Genomic DNA, 18,611 nt, shown 5'->3' with positions numbered 1-18,611 from the left:
TCAGCTTCTTCATGCCATCCTAGGTCAGAGTTGTGGCTATACCCGGAAGGGAGTGCCCCATCCAGCATCGCTCTCCTCACAGATTCTTTTGTTGACATCGTGCCTCTCTTAGCCGTGATTTTTTTTTTTTTTTTTGGGGGGGGGAGGTGTTGGGGAGTTAGTACCTTTGAACATCTGAAACCACAATTCTGACTGAATTAGCAGGGGGCCGTCGGGGAGGGGAGGGAGTTGCAAAGTTACAATGGAAGAAACACAGTGTTTCTAAGATAGTGACTCGTATACATTCCCCAAACAAGTTTGATCTTTCTGACGAGACGTGGTTCGACAGGATAGGTGTGGGACTGTCTATAACGAGTCGTTCTGCCTCGAAGGTGTTCTCCGCCATTGAGGGCGTCATAGGCGGAAGGCGGCGTGGCAGCTCCACCATCTTCAAATCATAAACTTAGTCAGCAGGATTTTCTTTCTCTATCCCTTCCGCAGCCATGGAATAGAATGTTTAGTATACCCACAGGCAGAAATGGATATATCACCAATACACTAACTCATGAATACGGCGACTTACCACCAAAATTAGATTTTAATGACCAAAAAGGAGCATTCGTTGAAATGAAAATCGGGCACAGAAGAACATGACATTTATTTCCACAGCGGTCAATATTCCCGAGGACCCGTACTCTCGAGACAGTCGATAGGACCCTGCCTCGACTAGAAAGCAGACAAGTGCCTCCCCGAACGTCGGAGGGAACGATCCAATGGTTCGGAAGCTCCATCCCCAATGCACACGAGACTCGAACTCCATCCCCACACATCCGACGCCGCCCACCGGGCTGGCTGCGGTTTCGGGCGGTATCTTCACAAGGGCGACTCCGCCGACGGAGAGGTCACTCTCACTAAAAACGATAACATGAACGAAAAATGGATAGGTGGCACAAGGAACACGGGCTGAGGGAAACACTTTTATTCCTAACTAGTTTCGCCTGAGTGGCTTCTTCAGAGGAATAATGCTCTAAGTCAAGTTGGCCAATTTATACATCACAAGAAAGGGAAGCGGCAACTTGATCGGTGTTACGGTGAGACAAGTTGCCTCGTCCCTTTCTTGTTATGTAAAAATTGGCCAGCTTGACCGAGCATTATTCCTCTGATGAAGCCACTCAGGCGAAACTAGTCAGTAATGAATGCATTTCCCTCAGCCCGTGTTCCCTTTACCACCTATCCACATTCGTCACAATCTTCACACATATGAAGAAAAAGATTGACCGCAGGGCTTTCTTCTTTCATTTCATCTCTTGAGCGGCTCCTTAGTAGACTTTGTTGAGAAGCGTGTTGATGTCCTCGACCATTTCCTCTGGGGGGAAAGTAGGGTGATACCGGAAGTACACCTTCCCGTCACGACCAATCAGGAACTTCTCGAAGTTCCAGGAAATGTCGCCCACGCGAAGGGGACTGTAGTACAGCATGGGCATGAAGTCCGTGCTTGTGTATTGGCACCCGCTCTATGGAAACATGGAGAGAACGGGAAGGTATTGGTTACTGCTGAACCTTCTTGCATTCACAGGTTCCCCCGTGAGAACGTCTGGCGTTGCCAGAACAAAATCTTTAAAGACACGGGGTCTTCGACGGCTGACATGCCCTTTCGACCCCGAAATATGAAATACACACAAGCACACATACATACAGTACACACACACACATATATATATGTGTGTGTGTGTGTGTGTGTGTGTGTGTGTGTGTGTGTGTGTGTGTGTGTGTGTGTGTGTGTGTGTGTGTGTGTGTGTGTGTGTGTGTGCATATATTTATACGTGTGCGCATGCACATTGTATATAAAGAATATCGTGAGACTTGCAAAATCAAAATATTAATTGAATCGACTCGTACTGCATCTAGCTATGTATACGTGTGTCTGTGTGTATATATTTATACGTGTGCGCATACACATTGTATATAAAGAATATCGTGAGATTTGCAAGATCAAAAAAGTAATTAAACCAGCTCTTAGTGCATCTAGCTAAGTGACTATCAAAGATACAAAACACATTTGCTTAACTAAAGAGGCAAAATCCCCTCCTTCCTCCCCCAAATAGTCTATCCCCCTTCCTCCCCCCCAATTAGTCTATCTCCTCCCCTTTCCTCCCCCCCAATAGTTTTATTCTTTCAGCGCTTAGAAAGACACCAAGTGAATGGAATCGATTCAATTCATGAAGAATCAAGACGATTCATGAATCGTGTTGATTCGTCATACTAGTTTCAATGTAACCGTTTACGCTTGGCGAATCGGCATGATTTGACTCTGTTCGCGTGGCGCAATAAACGGTCACATTGAAACTAGTGTGGCGAATCAAGGCGATTCATGAATCGTGTTGATTCTTCATGAACTGAATCAATTTGATTCGATTGGCGTAAACGCAGCCTCAGGAGGATGACTTTCGATCTCAGGTACCTTGAGGAAGGTGAAGATGGGATCCTCCTTGGCCCCGTTGACGTCGACCTTCTTGAAGAGCGTGAGACGCGTCTGGAAACCTCCGCCGGGTCGGACGTGCTCGATTCCATGCATGATCTCTTTCGCCGTTGCTCCTGGTTCTTGCTGAGGTTGCGATTAAAAAAATAGATAAATAAAAATGTTGAACAAAAAATAGCAGTGACAATAGCAATACTAATGATGATAACTCTAAAGAGTAATAGTGACAATGGATTAGGATCATAATGTTGCGAGTGACAATGATGAGATCACATTATGGACAGGAATTAAATGAAGTTGTGTAAGCGCGCGTATGCTACATGCGCATTATCTACTCCGGCGTTCCCCAACCTGGGGTGCTGAAATCAATTATAGGGGGTGCTGGGAAGTGATGCACACAAAAATCACATGATATATGTATCATTGATTACCCAGTTGTACATATTTGACTTTTTCCATTGTATTTTATTTTTCTAGGGTGTTCTTATTTCTTCTACAAACAATATTGTCAATTTGTTTCATTTCTAAGGAATCGGGAAAATAAATCATCAAGCAGCACACTTCACTTTCTTTTATCCTTCTAATAACGAGATGGGAGTGCTGGACTGCTTAGATATGACAAAAGGGGGTGTTATGGTCGAAAAAGGTTGGGAAACGCTGATCTACTCCAAACAGTGCACTCACGCGGACAGGCCTCTAACGCTGACATGACGTCATGGCGCTCCAAGACCAATGTCAGATACGCGTGTATACACATGTCAAATTCAAAATACGGGTGAGTTACTGACCAGGTTGAAAATGTTGGAGGGGAAGCCGAGGAGGACCACATCGCTATCCTCGTAGTACTTCGCCAGTGCATTGAAGCCCTTGTAGTTAGGGGTGGCCAAGCCTCAGTAGGTGGCTACATTGGCAACCATCACCACCTGAAAACGTCGATACGGCTCATGAACAGAACCACGTACGAGTCTCGTCTTGTCATGTATGTCAACTCTCGATTTAAAAACAGAAATAATAATAATAAACCAGTAAACATATACACAATGTAATACAACAGATAATAAATCGACACCTGTCTCACATCCCAAAGCGCCTCTTGTGGTCGTATGTTTTATTTAAAAGCATGGATAACTTCACCAGTCTACCACATCACGGCGAAAAGCGTAGATACTAAGCAAACTGTAACGACTTTTCGCGCGTAAAAAAATCTAACATGTTTACATACAGCAGTATTCAAACGACTGTTTGATTATTGCCACAATATACATCCCTTATTTTTTCCTTTTCGGTTTCAAAATAATTTCATATTATTGGATGATTTATCCCTTATTACTGAATAAGTTATATATACATTTCCTTTTACATGTCATAAATATGAATACTGTAAACATATAGCTTCAGTTTTTCTTCCTTGGGTATCTTCCAAGGTATGGACTACAAAGGTATTACGTTGGTCGCCCCTAGGCTTGGATACCAACCCAAATACTTCAACGTTTGACGAAACTCATCCCTTGGTTTGGAATCCAACCATTCCGTTGAATATTGTAACCATTCCTTGATAAGGAGAAAGAGGCCTTTTGGCATATAGACGAACAAATTGCTTCCGAGAGGGTGTCACAGAGGAGGAGAAGAAGAAGAAGAAAAAGAGAGAAGAAGAGGGGGGGGGGTAATCGAAAACGTCCCCATGCCAAAACACCCACACTCTCATACAACTGCGCGCAAACTAAAATACACATTTGAAGTACGGTTTAAAATGTGTAGACTACAATTTAAGCGGGATCTGAATATCAATTACATTGCTTTCCATAATACCACAGAAATGCAATTTAATGTTTTTCTTTAGATTTTTATTGTCACAATTCACAAAATTACTAAATGACCAAGGTGATATGCCTAAATAAACCAGTATCCAAAATCGGGTGACTAAATGATAGTGCATCGGGAATACGGTGCCCAATAGAAATTAAAATAATAAAATAATTCCCCTCGCAACATTTGCATTAAGTAACGACGATGAGACTGAATTATGATAAAAGTACACCAAATATGGAAAACAAAATGGCGTCGTCTGGTGTGAAAAAATATTAAGCTACAGCCATGGAGGACAAGACAATGACGTCAACACGAGCAAATGAAATTACACACATTTGAAGTGATGTTAATATGTGATTCGTTATAAAAATAAAATAAAAAAAAAAACACTAAAATTAGATTCAACCAGCTAGCCCCTGACAGTATCATCGGACGTGGATTCTGCAGTATAGAGACTGATAAAGGTTCAGTGATAGAAATAACGAGGAATCAAGATAACAAATATGAATAAATAATTGAGAATTTCTCAGGAATAGTTTGCTGTCATAAGTAAGAGCCTGTTAATAAAATTTGAATATGAATAAAGAAGCATCAGGACTATCAGTTATGTGCCAATCCATTTCATATTTGATTAATAAACATATTATACCTGATATTCGGTCCTCGAAAAACTTGTTTTTTGTAGATTTCGGGGAAAATATTGCGTATGCATATCCCGAGTACTCGATAATTCTTTATGCAAAATATATTAACACCAATGAGTTGCACTGTACAAATGTTGGGAAAGCAATGGAAATGGAACCTGGTATGAAATTCGAACGAGGGCGTATTCACCTGACTGTGTGGAAAGGGGGTACGAGTGATGTACGGAACAGCGGCCCGTCGGGACCCTTTTGAATGGAAAGGAAAAGCGTGCGCGCCAACCGTGGGAGTTTGGGGCGTTATTATAGCAAGTTTAAAAAACGAAGAAGGCGGCGAGAGGCTATGTTGTACTCAATCTTTCAAGGACAACTGACTTGTATGGAACAGGGACACGACCTTGGGATTTCTTCATAAGCATGGACTGTCACAGTCATTGGATACCGAGTTAACGACAGCATTGTGATACGTTTGTAAATGGCAAAATGGTGTAGATTCGATTATATGCAGGAGTCGGCGGCAGTTGGGAAATAAGAGTTCATGTAATCAACGACGGGATTTTTTTTCTCTACAATGGACCCCTAACCCACTGACGACCAGATTTCCACCGCTATGTAACCAAAAGAAATTTTCTGGCGTTAGCAAGACGGTTATATTCACTGTCCGTAGGAGCACAGAAAGTTCAAATATATGCCATCATATGAGTAAACCATATGTCAACTGTCATTTAGTGGTAACACGTAGTGGTTCACGTTTCATCTCATCACACAATAGATCTACTCACCTTCCCTCTGTAGTCCTCAAAGTTGATTGTATGAGAACCGTTAAGGGTTTGGGCCGAGAACTGGTAAAGGTCTCCCTCGACTTCGCCACAGGGTACCCGACGGAAGACGACGGCCGAGGCGAGGGTGGTAACCCCGAGCAGCAGGAGAGGCCGGACCATGGCTCCGGCGACGACGCCGACGACGACGACTGGACGGTTGGGTGATATGTAACGGACCTTGGTGCGGCGTGTCAGTCACTGTCTACTATAATGACTCAGGCAATTGGCAACCTGGGTTTATATGTATGTTTGTATAAACATAACGTGGGGAGACGGTGTGGACCGCCCGCCATCTGGCTTACCGCCTGATTTTCCTATGTGACTGCACCATATGGAAATGACAGAGCCGAGCGCGTTCCGCTTTAGTTTGGCCGCGGTTAACGTTCCCATGCTATTATAGCAGTATTGGTGCCTGAATAGTATGTGGCCTACGAAAATTTTCTTTGGTATAGTATATGGCCTACCGGACTTTTACTTCGGTATGAACCTGTCTCTTAAGCTTTAATAGTTTTGGAGCGCTAATCGCGACCAAACTAAAGCGGAACGCACCTAGGAACGCGCCCAACTCTGGAAAATATGGGGAATGTTGGGAATTTCATCTGGAATTATACTAGCTGACGATCACGACCGAAGTAGGTAATCCTAGACTATGGCAAACAGACACATACACTCGGTGGCGCCATGATAGAGTTCCCGGCCGCCACTGCGGCGGTCCGGGTTCGAATCCCCCCAGGGCTGAAATTTCAGTACCGCTGCACTGCGAGTCGTTACTCCAACTCTCGTGGGCGAGGAGTTGGAGGTGTGTGTGCATGTGAGGTCACAGCATTATCCTTAGATCGGTTATATACGAGCTCTGAGCTCTCTTACGGGATGGAAATACCTGTCGATCACGAGTCCAACACATGATCCAAGACCAAGGTGAATCACACACATACTCGCACACAGGTATGTTAGAATCACTGATTAAAGGAAATAACTCTTTGGGGTTTTATGAATCTAGAGGTCTTACAAGACCGAGTCGCCCGAGGGCATTGTGAGGTATTGCAGATATACAGTATGGAATAGTGGTGTAGCCGTTATAGGCAAAGGGTTAAACATGAGTAGTAGAACTTGTGTTAGGGTTAAAAATGGTGAGATGGAGTGGTTCGAGTTTGCACCAGAGTTGTGTAATGTCACCATAGTTATTCAATACATGGATGGGATCGTGATGACTGATGATGAAAATGACATGGGTTATCACAAACTCCCCCCCCCCTATCGGAGGGCTAGGACAGTGCCCCTCGCAGATGACTTTGTAGCGTGGAATTTAACGAACCATGCCCTTGGTTCAACTTCGCCATCCATGTCTTTCAAACAACACCTCACAAACATAAAAAACAAATGCACACCTAGACTTAACGCACTTAAGTCAATCACAGGAACAACATTTGGACAAAACAAAGAAACTAATATAACAATATACAAACAATGCATACGCTCAGTGATGAATTATGCGAGTCCTGCATGGGCTCCTAATCTCAGTGAGACACACCACAACACCCTTCAAATCATACAAAACAAAGCCCTAAAAACAATTACAGGCTGCACAAATACATCACCTACAGACCATTTACACCATGAAACAAAAGTCCTCAAAGTCAAGGACCACCTCGACATGAGAGGCACACAAACACTTGCTGCAGACACCACAAACACATCACACCCGCTACACTACATAGCAGAACACCCACACACACCAAGAAACATTAAAACTACACCCAAAGACCTTTATTACGCACAGATACTCTCTTCTCTTCCTCCACAACCACCAAATACCAGCCTCCGGAAACATATTCATAATCATATCACTCACCGCTCCATTAACACACTGAAAGACAACACACTGCTGCATGCCAGACCCCCTGATATCCACCCTTCTGAATCCTCTCTCCCACGAAAGGACAGAGTCCACTTGGCCAGACTGCGATGCGGTCACCACCCAGCACTTCTAAGCTACCAGAAGAGGCTGGACGACCGTGTTGTGAACAGCTGCCCAGGATGTAACACTTAACCCCATACCATACAACACATAATGGAAGACTGCATTATACACAATCATGCACGCAAACAACACAACATACACTCTATAAAGGATTTGTGGGAAAACCCAGTTTCGGCTGTGGCCTTCCTTGAGGAGACGGGACTGCTCGGACAGACAGTCTAGGGAACGACAACAACAACAACAACTTCGCCGGTGGCAGGGTTCGAACCGCCATCCCCTCGACCTTAGCCGCAAGAAATGATGCCTTAACACGCTCAGCGAAGGTGATCGGCAGGGGATTGGAGATGGTTAGTGAAGGTAGAGTGAAATTGAGAGGTGAGCCAGTTGTTTGCTAATGGCAATATGTTCTTGACTGGATTAGAGAAGGGTGAGTGATGGAATTCGGGAAGGTACAGTTTGTGAAAGGAATTTGGAAGTAAATGTGGGTCAAAATAAGGTGACAAGATATACAAGGGACAGGGGTGGAGCGATTCTAAAGGAGGTGGCTGGTATTAAAGTATTTTAGGATCACATGTAGCATAGAATGGAAGAACGGGGGTGGAGGTAACCTGTACATTGTGGGAAGCAAGTAAATATCTTTGAAGAAATGAAAGATTTTATGAGAAACAAATATCTGGGGATGGATGCCAAGTGATTCTATGAACAGGTGAGTCTGCACCTAAAATACTGTTTGGGGTGGGGATTTAGAATATAGGTGAGGCGAAAAAGGAGATATCCAAATGTGTTACAAGGATGAACTGAGTGGGAAATGAGGAGATAAAGAGAGCAGGGGTGGAAAGGGAGCTGGCAAATACAGCTAATGAAAGAATACTGGGATGTTTTGGGCACAGAAAAAGTGAGGAATGAATAAACAAAAGTATGGAGGGCAGAGGGGGGATGGAGTGAACTTGAGAAGACCAAACACGAGATGGATGAGGGGGGCCTCAAGTATAGGGTAATGTTTGTTGAGCAGGGAAGGGAGAGGGCAAGATACAAGTGAGTGAAGAACAGTTTTGAATGGACAATAAACAGACACAGCCCAAGGTAATTCCTCTTATTCTTAACTCTTCTCAAACAAGGGGACGAGAAGGGGAGGACTGCCATGCAAATGAAGTGATGCGAGTAAACTGGCTTAGGCTGCGGGTCTACTGTGGGTGTTCTGTGTCTTGTTCTATAGCTCCTGACCTGGGCACTGAGCTTCGAGACAGCAAGGAGTTTCACTAGCCACAGCCTCACATTGGCTGGTAATAGTCCCTGGCATCTCTCACAGATCTTTCTGGGAAGAAACTTTGGACTGTAGTTTCTGCTGAATTGATGTAGAACATTTCAATGTCACCAGCTGAAAGTAGAAGGGGAGCCGTTGCTAGCTGTTAGCTCTCCATATATGGAAAGATGTACAAAATACAGCTGAAGTTGTGAATGAATGAGAAGGCAAGGATAAATTCCTTCAAGCCACATCAATTCATATTCCATTCACGACCATTTTCCGCTTGCACCTATCTTTTGTTGGAGGAAAAAAAAAACTGAGGAAAGGCTAATGTAACCCTGACTACAAAGAGCACACTCATAGATCTACATATCTATATACCAAGGAATTTTCCCCCTCTTATAAGGGATGTAATCAAGTCAAAAGTCACATGCCCTCTCCAACCCACCACCTTTGTTTCCCTCTCATCTTAGCACCTTGTGGATGAAGGGTCATCCCTGTCTCCTGCCCAATACCTTGGTCATAAGCAATGCAACAAGACACAGCACATGTTGCAATATGATTAAAGGAAATATTTGATAATTTAGATGTCCAGCGAACACATGCGAACATGCACACATTAGCTACAAGATGTCAGGTCCAGTCTCTCCAGAAAACTACTGCGGGACCGCCTATTGTGTCTGACCTCATCACAGTCATTTGGGCCAAGCGCAAAAGGACACCTGCATACAAATTGCCAGCTGCAAGTCATCATACAACCAATATTATTTTTAATACATGTTTTCATTGCTTGTATATAAATAACCTATGCATAGATACTGAGTGTCGATACTCAGTTCATGTATTGTACATTGCAGAAGTAGAGTAGGCAGTAGATAGTAGAAAATTAATTGTATATAGCTCCTTGATTTAGCAACAGCCACCATGTGTGTGTGTAAATGTTTCAAGATGTAGATCGGTCTAGACAGAGATTAAAGAACACAGACCACAATTTTGTCTCAACACCTCCAAACTCAATGTTGACCAATAAACACAAATCTACACACATCCACAGCAAGGGCACTTTACTTATCCCACCTTCTCTACAACTCATGCAGAAATTTAAGAAAATTGGGAGAAATCCCTTCGGAATGTGTCAAAATATCATCCACACGCAAATAGTCCTTACTCTCTCCCTTCCCTTATCCCTCTCCCTTCCAGACATACAAAAGAGAGAAGACAGAGGAAACCCCTCAGAGTTTAATCAAAGTATTATCTGTACACAGCCATTCTCCAACTCCTATCCCCAGCCTTCTCCCTTCCTTGTTCAACAGACATTCTCCTCTTGCTCAAAGACCCTCTCACCCTATCCATCCATCTCATCCTTGGTCATCCCATCATGTTCAATCCATCCTTTTCTGTCTTCCACACCTTTGTTTCTAATCTTTCGTCACTCATTCTTTCCATGTGTCCAAACCATCCCAATACTCTTTCATCAGCTCTATCTGCCATTTCCTTTTCTGCCCCAGCTCTCCTCATTTCTCACTATCCCACCATGTAACCCTTACCATACTTTTCAGACACTTTAGACACTTTATCTCAAACACATTTTGACTTCTCCTTTCTGCCTCTCTTAAATTCCAAGTCTACACTCCATACAGTGTCATTGGTACAATCACCCCTTCATATAATCTTTATGAATCCATTCCCAGATGCCCATTTCTCATTACATTTTTTTATCCCCCAAGGCATTTGCTTCCTTTTCTCAATCTACAATTTACCTCCACACACTTGTATAAGGGCAAAATCCTTGACGTAGATCCATACAAAACAGAGGTAGTATTTAAAAAGATTTTATACAAGCTACAGTACAAGACAACATATTCAACATTTCTTTTTTAGAATCAACTTACTGCATACAATAAAACAACCCACTTATGCAAACAGAAACCAAGAGTACTGATAACTAGCACCTGAGCTCTACCAGAATGAAATATTTACAAAAAAAAACTGTCAATATGGAGTTCTCAACCTGAGAAGAAGCACAGGTATAAAAATCACATTTAATTCCTTCATCACAGTGACGCACTGTAAACAGGGTGTTTGGGATAAATTTGATCATTTTTTTTATCTTCTGTCATTTCAGAACCATTTGAAGGATTTAATAGCAGTAAAGTGCAATGGATAGCTAATTCTGTGTACTATTGAGTGGGTGTGAGAGGTAAAGATCATGGACGACCAGAAAGCACTGGAATGTTGGAAAATAGTGACCTGCATCATGATGATTCGTGCCGGATGAAAAAATTCAGAAATCTTAGCTACAACTTGGCCCACCTTGAATACTGTAAAGGCCGTGAGATGTGAGCTGGAGAATTGTGGCACAAACGTGGAAGCAGTGGCTAACAGGAAGTATCATAGCAAGCATTACAAATTTGTCCACACAACAAAATTCATAGAGAAGCTGCAAAAAAGGTGTGGCAAGATCCAGGCAAGGCACTGCAAACCTTGGCAAGAGAGATGGGCTTCAAAGTGGCGACTATAAGGGAAGCGTTGAACGAGCATCTTCACTACTCATACAAGAGGCACAAGGTCCAACTACTCACCACCAAGGATCAAGAGAACCACCTTACAAAAGCCAAGAAACTCCTCAGAAAGGTCAAACACCCAGTCGAGCTGGGGATGCTCTGGTTCTTCTCAGATGAGATGAATTTCTGCCAGGACTAGTTGCACAATGTGCAGAACAACAGGTGGCTAGCCTACAGTCCACACAAAGTCCCACATTTCATGAAGACCAAGTTCCCTCAAACAGTGTTGGTCTTTGGGTGCGTTTCCAGCAAAAGCCATGTCATGCCGCCCCACACCTTTGAAGAGAGACTCAGACTCACTTCAGATGGCTATACTGAGTTGGTGTCCACTGTTGTCAAGTGCTGGGTGGAGAGGGTGGCTGTGGGAAGAACATGTGTGTGGTAGCAGGACTCAGCTCCTTGTCACAACTCAAGGAAAACCCAGAAGTAGTCATCTGAGAACTTCTACGACTTCTTCAGTTCCAACATCTGGCCCCCAACTCGCCTGATGTGGGCCACAGTTGAAAGACACCAATTGTACTGCCTGTAACACCAAGGACAAGCTGATTGCCAGGATCATAATGGTGTTCAGGCGTCTCTCAAAGGACACCATGAAGGCTGCGTGCTGCAGGTTCAGGTCCTGCCTGGAGGCCATGGTGGAGGCTCAGGGCAGCTTCTTTGAGTGAGCTGTATTTGGCAAAAGATCCCCTAAGAGATGCATTTTGAATTTTGAGAATACATAAATTTTTGGCCAAGGTATGACATTTTTCTTTCCTTTCCGAAAAGGTGTCAAATTTATCCCAAACACCCTGTACATCAAGTTGTGATAGATAATTTTATTACAAAGAAGAGTGTCACCCCTGCTATATGAGGACCTCTATTAGGATCCCATTCAGGCAGGATTCTGACCTTAATACTAATAAAAACAAACTGGCATTTTGTCAAAATAAAAGCCATGGTTAGAAAGTTCAATGGGTTGGCTTTTAGAATCACATTCATGACAATGGCACACTTCACAAATTTCACTTTGGCAAATGCCAATCCAATGCTTAATGATGGGCAGCTACTAGCATTGTGATTTGGTTAAAAAATAATGTTCACTCTTCCCTTTTTTTTTTTTTTTTTTCTTCTTCTTTTTCTATGATGCAAAATCATTTAATCTTCAACTGGGGATTGTTCCCAGGGTGGAAAGTTTAGGCCTATGCTGCTAATGAATACAATTTTTTTATCACAAAAGTTTCAGTAAATACCCAAAGTACTTTTTCTCCATTCTGGATAATATCTAATATTATTGCTTGGATGTGGAAGCTGTATTCAGATTTCTTTGTGGTGCACTCCCATTTCGAAGAATCTGAAGGAAAGATTGAAAAATAAAATGAGTAATAAGAAAAAAGAAATAAAGAAAGAATTCATTACTGGTTTGTGAAGTTGAGGGTTCTCCCAGATCAATAAAACCATCTAGCATCATCTGGAACACTACACATTGGTTTAAGATTGTCTTAAATCTAATCATTATCTATCTACATACTAATAAAATGGTTGTATATGGATCATGTTGTGATGCAGGTGGAATGGGTGGGGGGATGGGGGCGAGGTAGTATGTGTGAGCAAAATTTGACACAGCCCATAGGGATTTCTCCCTGTCTTCTTTTCTGCATGAGGGGACGGAGAGGGGGGGTCGCCGATTTAATGAAATGGCCTTGCTGTGGAAGTGCTGTGTCTTGCAACACTGCCTCTGATCCAGGGCAGTGGACAAGCTGCAGGGATGACCCGTCATCCAGGAGGTGCCATGATAAGAGGAAGGGTGGAGGGGAGTGGAGTGTAATTAGGGATGGAATGGGTGGGAATGGTTTTTATGCCTTTTTCTTTTTGGCTACCTCTCTTGTAAGGGGGGAAAAGCCTTTGGTATATGTATCTATGTACATACCAATAGGCTTCTTTCTCCTTTTAACCACTTCAGTATAATGATCACATAGGTGTCATGAGGTGTGAGTAGGTGCATGAGGATGCTGGCATTGGCATCTTGATTATATGTATATTTTTTTGCAGTTGTACATGAGTTATCCCTGAATTCTGTGAACTGGTTTGATCATGTTTTCTGTATTTATCATTACTCAGAGTAAAAGAGAACATGTAATACAGCAATTATTTTACAAGGGAAAAGGGGACAAGTGTGAGTGTACAGTACTACCTCTCATTAACGGACTAAAAAAGGGGTAACGGTGTCCGTTGATGTGAATAATCCGTTGATTTGGAGTGGTTTTTGAGTGGCATAGTGATTGCACAGCACTAAACAACAGCACCGAAAACAGCGAAAACACCAAAAACACAGCTAATTAACATCTGTTTCAGAGGGATCAGTTTGTTGAGTGTAGTTGGGGGGGCTTATGGGGGGGGGTTTTGATTGAAAGGATTAGGAGAAGAACAGAGGGAGTAATTGGTAATTGGTGAGGAAAAGTGTGGGTTTAGGACAGATGTGGGTTGTGTGGATCAGATTTTTGTGGTAAGACAGATATGTGAGAAAGACATAGGAAAAGGTAAGGATGCTTTTTGGGCCTTTATGGATTTGGAAAAAGGTAGACAAGAAGGCACTGTAGGAGGTATTGCAGATATATGGGATATGAGGAAAGCTGTTAAGAGCAGTCAAGAGTTTTTACGAGAGTAGTAGAGCTTGTGTTAGGATTAGAAATGGAGAGAGTGAATGGTTTGAGGTAAAGGTGGGACTTCATCAGGGATGTGTTATGTCGCCTTGGCTGTTCCATTTATATATGGATGGGGTGGGCAAGAGGTTAATGCAAGGGTAATGGACCAGAGATTAGAGGAGAGGAGGAATTAACCTTTTTCATACGATGACACCTACGAGATGTGAGTGGGTATACAAGGATGCTGGGATCAGCATCTTGATTATATTTATTTTGTAGTTGTAGCTGAGTGACTCCCGAATTCTGTGAACTGCCTTGATCACATTCTCTGTGTTTATCATTACTCAGAGTGAAAGAGAACAAGTAATACAGCAGTAACTTTATATTTTATAACACGAGCAGTGTGATGCATTGTACATTGGGCATCCGATGCTGCGTGCAAGAATTTGACTCACACTGAAGAGGTTAAGGAAGTTAGTGACAGAGTTTGGGAAGGTGTGTGAAAGAAAAAAGTTGAAGATAAATGAGGGGTAAAAGTAAGGTGATGAGATGTACAAGGGGAGAATATGGCAGTAAATTGGAAGTAAGTATTAAGGGAGAGAGACTGGAGATAGTGCATATGTGGTGGGAAAGGGAGGAGTGGAGGTAGAATGTAGACTGAGAGAAGCAAGTAAATGCCTTGGGAGATTAAAAAGTGTAATGAGAAATAGACATTTGGGAATGGATGCTTAAGAGGAGATTGTATGAAGGAGTGATTGTACCAACAGCACTGTATGGGGCAGAAACATGGAACATAGGAGAGGAACCTTGGTGTGTGTGTGTGTGTATATATATATATATATATATATATATATATATATATATATATATATATATATATATATATATATACATATATATATATATATATACATTATATATATAGATAGATAGATAAATATATCACCATATAAGAGGCCTACATGGTTTATTGCAGAGAAAAAAGAAGGCATCATGACAATCCCACAGTAATTTCTCAACACTTACCTCAAAATACACCACCAATCCCCAATGATCTGATGGGAAGCTTTGCGTGCATGAAATCTTCTCAATTCCCACAAGGCCAAAATGTTTAGGTTCCACTTTTGCAGGTTTTGGCTGGTGTAAGTAAACTCGATCAAACCTCATCCTCGGTTTGAATTTGCCGCCCATCTTAAAAGAAAAGAAATAATAAGAAATACATAAATAGATAAATAAATCAAATAAAAACTACTTACTACCATTCAATGAATATATTGTATTAACATAGGTATAAGATGCAAGACTTTCATTTTCAAATATATAAAAAAAAATTGCCATTTAACCAATGCAACTGTATCATGGACGGGAGATGGAATACTATAGGCTAATAGACTAGGGTGATGGACATGCATGGGTTATGGTACAAAAACCATTACTACATACATACATGAGAAGTATGATGGGGGTTACTAGGCTAGATAGAGTGAGAAATGAGGAGGTGAGGAGAAGAACAGGGGTGGAAAGGGAGTTGGGAGATAGGGTTGATGAAAGAGTATTAGGATGGTTTGGACACATGGAAAGAATGAGTGAAGAAAGACTAGTAAAAGAGGTATGGAAGGCAGATGTGGAGGGAGTGAACATGAGGGGACATCCTAGGATGAGGTGGATGGATGGGGTGAAGGGGGCGTTGGGAAAGAGGGGAATGTCTGTTGAGGAAGGACGGGAGAGGACAGAAGACAGGGGTGAATGGAGAATGGTTGTATATGGATGATGTTGTGATGCATGAGGTGGAATGGGCGGGGGATGGGGGGTGAGGTAGTATGTGTGAGCAAAATTTGACGCAGCCCGAAGGGATTTCTCCCCGTCTTCTCCTTTTATGCATGGGGGGACGGAGAGGGGGGGGTCGCTGATTTAATGAAGCGGTCTTGCTGTGGATGTGCTGTGTCTTGCGACACTGCTTCTGACCCAGGGCAGTGGACAAGATGCAGGGATGACCCGTCATCCAGGAGGTGCTAAGATAAGAGGGAGGGTGGAGGGGTGTGGAGTGTATTCAGGGATGGAATGGGTGGGAATGATTTTATGCCTTTTCCTTTTTGGCTACCTCCCTTGTATGGGGGAAAAAGCCTTGGTATATGTATGTATGTATGTACATACATACACCAAAGACTTTTTCCCCCTTACAAAGGAGGTAGCCAAAATACAAAGGCATAAAAAAATGCTCCCACCCATTCCATCCCCACATACTCTACTCCCATCCAACCCCCTACATCCCACTTTATCTTGGCTTCTCCTGGATGACAGGTCATCCCTGCATCACCTACTGCCCTGAGTCAGAAGTAGTGTTGTAAGACACAGCACATCCACAGCAAGGCTGCTTCATTAAATCGGCGACCCCCCACCTCCATCCCCTCATGCAAAAATGGAGAAGACAGAGGAGAAATCCCTTTGGGCTGCATCACATTATTTTTCACACATACTCCCTCACCCCCCCCCCATCCCCCACCTACTCCCTCTCATGCATCATAGCATCATCCATACACAACCATTCTCCATTCACCCCTATCCTCTGTCCTCTCCAATCCTTCCTCAATAGACATTTCCCTTTCCCAATGCCCCTTTTACCCCATCCATCTATCTCATCCTTGGTCTCCCCCTCATGTTCACTCCTTCCACCTCTGCCTTCCACACCTCTTTTACTAATCTTTTTTCACTCAATCTTTCCATGTGTCCAAACCATCCTAATATTCTTTCATCAACCCTATCTCCAACTCCCTTTCCACCCCGTTCTCCTCCTCACCTCCTCATTTCTCACTCTATCCAACCTATCATACTTCTCAGGTACCTCATCTCAAACACATTCAAACTCCTCCTCTCTTATGTTCTATGTTTCTGCCCCATACAGTGCTGTTGGTACAATCACCCATTCATACAATCTCCTCTTAGCATCCATTCCCAAATGTTTATTTCTCATTACACTTTTTAATCCCCCAAGGCATTTACTTGCTTCTCTCAATCTACATTCTACCTCCACCTCCACTCCTCCCTTTCCCATCACATTCACACCCAAGTATCTAAAACTATCCACTTCCTCCAGTCTCTCTCCCTTAATACTCACTTCCAGTCTGCTGCCACTTTCTCCCCTTGTACATCTCATCACCTTACTTTTACCCACATTTATCTTCAACTTTTTTCTTTCGCACACCTTCCCAAACTCTGTCACTAACTTCCTCAATCCCTCCTCTAATCCTGCTACAAGCACAGTGTCATCAGCAAACAACAACTGGCTTATCTCCCACTTTTCTCCATTTTCTTTAACCATCTCCAATCCCCAACCCAATACCCTTGCATTTACCTCTCACACCACCCCATCCATGTAAAGATTGAACAGCCAAGACAACATAACACACCCCTGACGAAGTCCCACCTTTACCTCAAACCACTCTCTCCATTTCTAAATCTAACACAAGCTCTACTACCTTCATATTCCATATATCTGCAATACCTCCCACAGTGCCTTCCTGTCTACCCTGTCATAAGCCTTTTCCAAATCCACGAAAACCCAAAAAAAACATCCTTACCTTTTCCTAAAGCTTTCTCATACATCTGTCTTACCACAAAGATCTGATCCACACAACCCCTACCTGTCCTAAACCCACACTGTTCCTCACCAATTACTTCCTCTGTTTCTCTCCTAATCCTCTCAATCAAGACCCTCCCATAAGCCTTCCCAACTAGACTTAAACTGATCCCTCTGAAACTTCTACATTCACACTTGACTATGGGCTGAATCAGTGGCCATGGGGGCAAGAGAGAACTGGGACAATGTATTGACCAATATAATCTTACAGGAATACATCTGCACAAATATATCAAGCATTCACTCAGCATACTTTGAATTCCCAAGGTCTAAAGCAAGAAAAAAGTGACACAAATTTCAGACACAGTTATCAACAAAGGGAAATATTTCAAGCCCACATGGTGGTTGTATGATAACTAATACTGTTTTATGGGTTAGGACTGTTCATAATGCACTCCTAAACCCAGTGGCCCAAGAAGAACAATAAAATTACAATAATTAAAAAGAAAAAATAACACCCCTACCTCCTTGTTGGTATTTCTGAGGGTGTCCCAAGTGTATTTACACTCCTTCCTACTTCCACAGGTCTCCCACATGTCATGTACACCTTCAGGAAGTCCAACTTGAGTAACCTAGATTATTGTAAAAATTAACAGCAACAACAATAACAATAATAATAATAAATATATCAGTTGATAACTATATTCTCCTGATTAGTGGAAAACATTATATCCCAAGGCTGGGATTTTGTTCATCCCTAATTCGAAGTATGCAGAGGAGTTGGGACATATTCTCAAAACATTACGGTATATCTATAATTAATTTCTGAGCAACGACTCCCACTTGTCACATACACTTTCAGGAAGTCCAACTTCATTAACCTAGATAATAAT

At 42.6% G+C, this 18,611-nt stretch overlaps 1 protein-coding gene across 1 annotated transcript; it reads right to left on the bottom strand.

Moving 5' to 3' along the window:
* Positions 1–620: 620 nt before the first annotated feature.
* On the bottom strand, positions 621–5,956 carry LOC143020245 (glutathione peroxidase-like). The gene is made up of 4 exons (XM_076176426.1): positions 5,691–5,956; positions 3,247–3,381; positions 2,441–2,584; positions 621–1,493 (listed from the first exon to the last, which is right to left on the bottom strand). Exons 1-4 carry the CDS (start codon positions 5,847–5,849, stop codon positions 1,299–1,301), a joined length of 633 nt encoding a protein of 210 aa, XP_076032541.1. The 5' UTR covers positions 5,850–5,956; the 3' UTR covers positions 621–1,298.
* Positions 5,957–18,611: the final 12,655 nt, after the last annotated feature.

The sequence above is a fragment of the Oratosquilla oratoria genome, chromosome 3 (genome assembly GCF_046742065.1).
Source record: "Oratosquilla oratoria isolate Oo_2021 chromosome 3, ASM4674206v1, whole genome shotgun sequence".
NCBI lineage: Eukaryota > Metazoa > Arthropoda > Malacostraca > Stomatopoda > Squillidae > Oratosquilla > Oratosquilla oratoria.
This window is presented reverse-complemented; position numbering and strand designations above follow the sequence as displayed.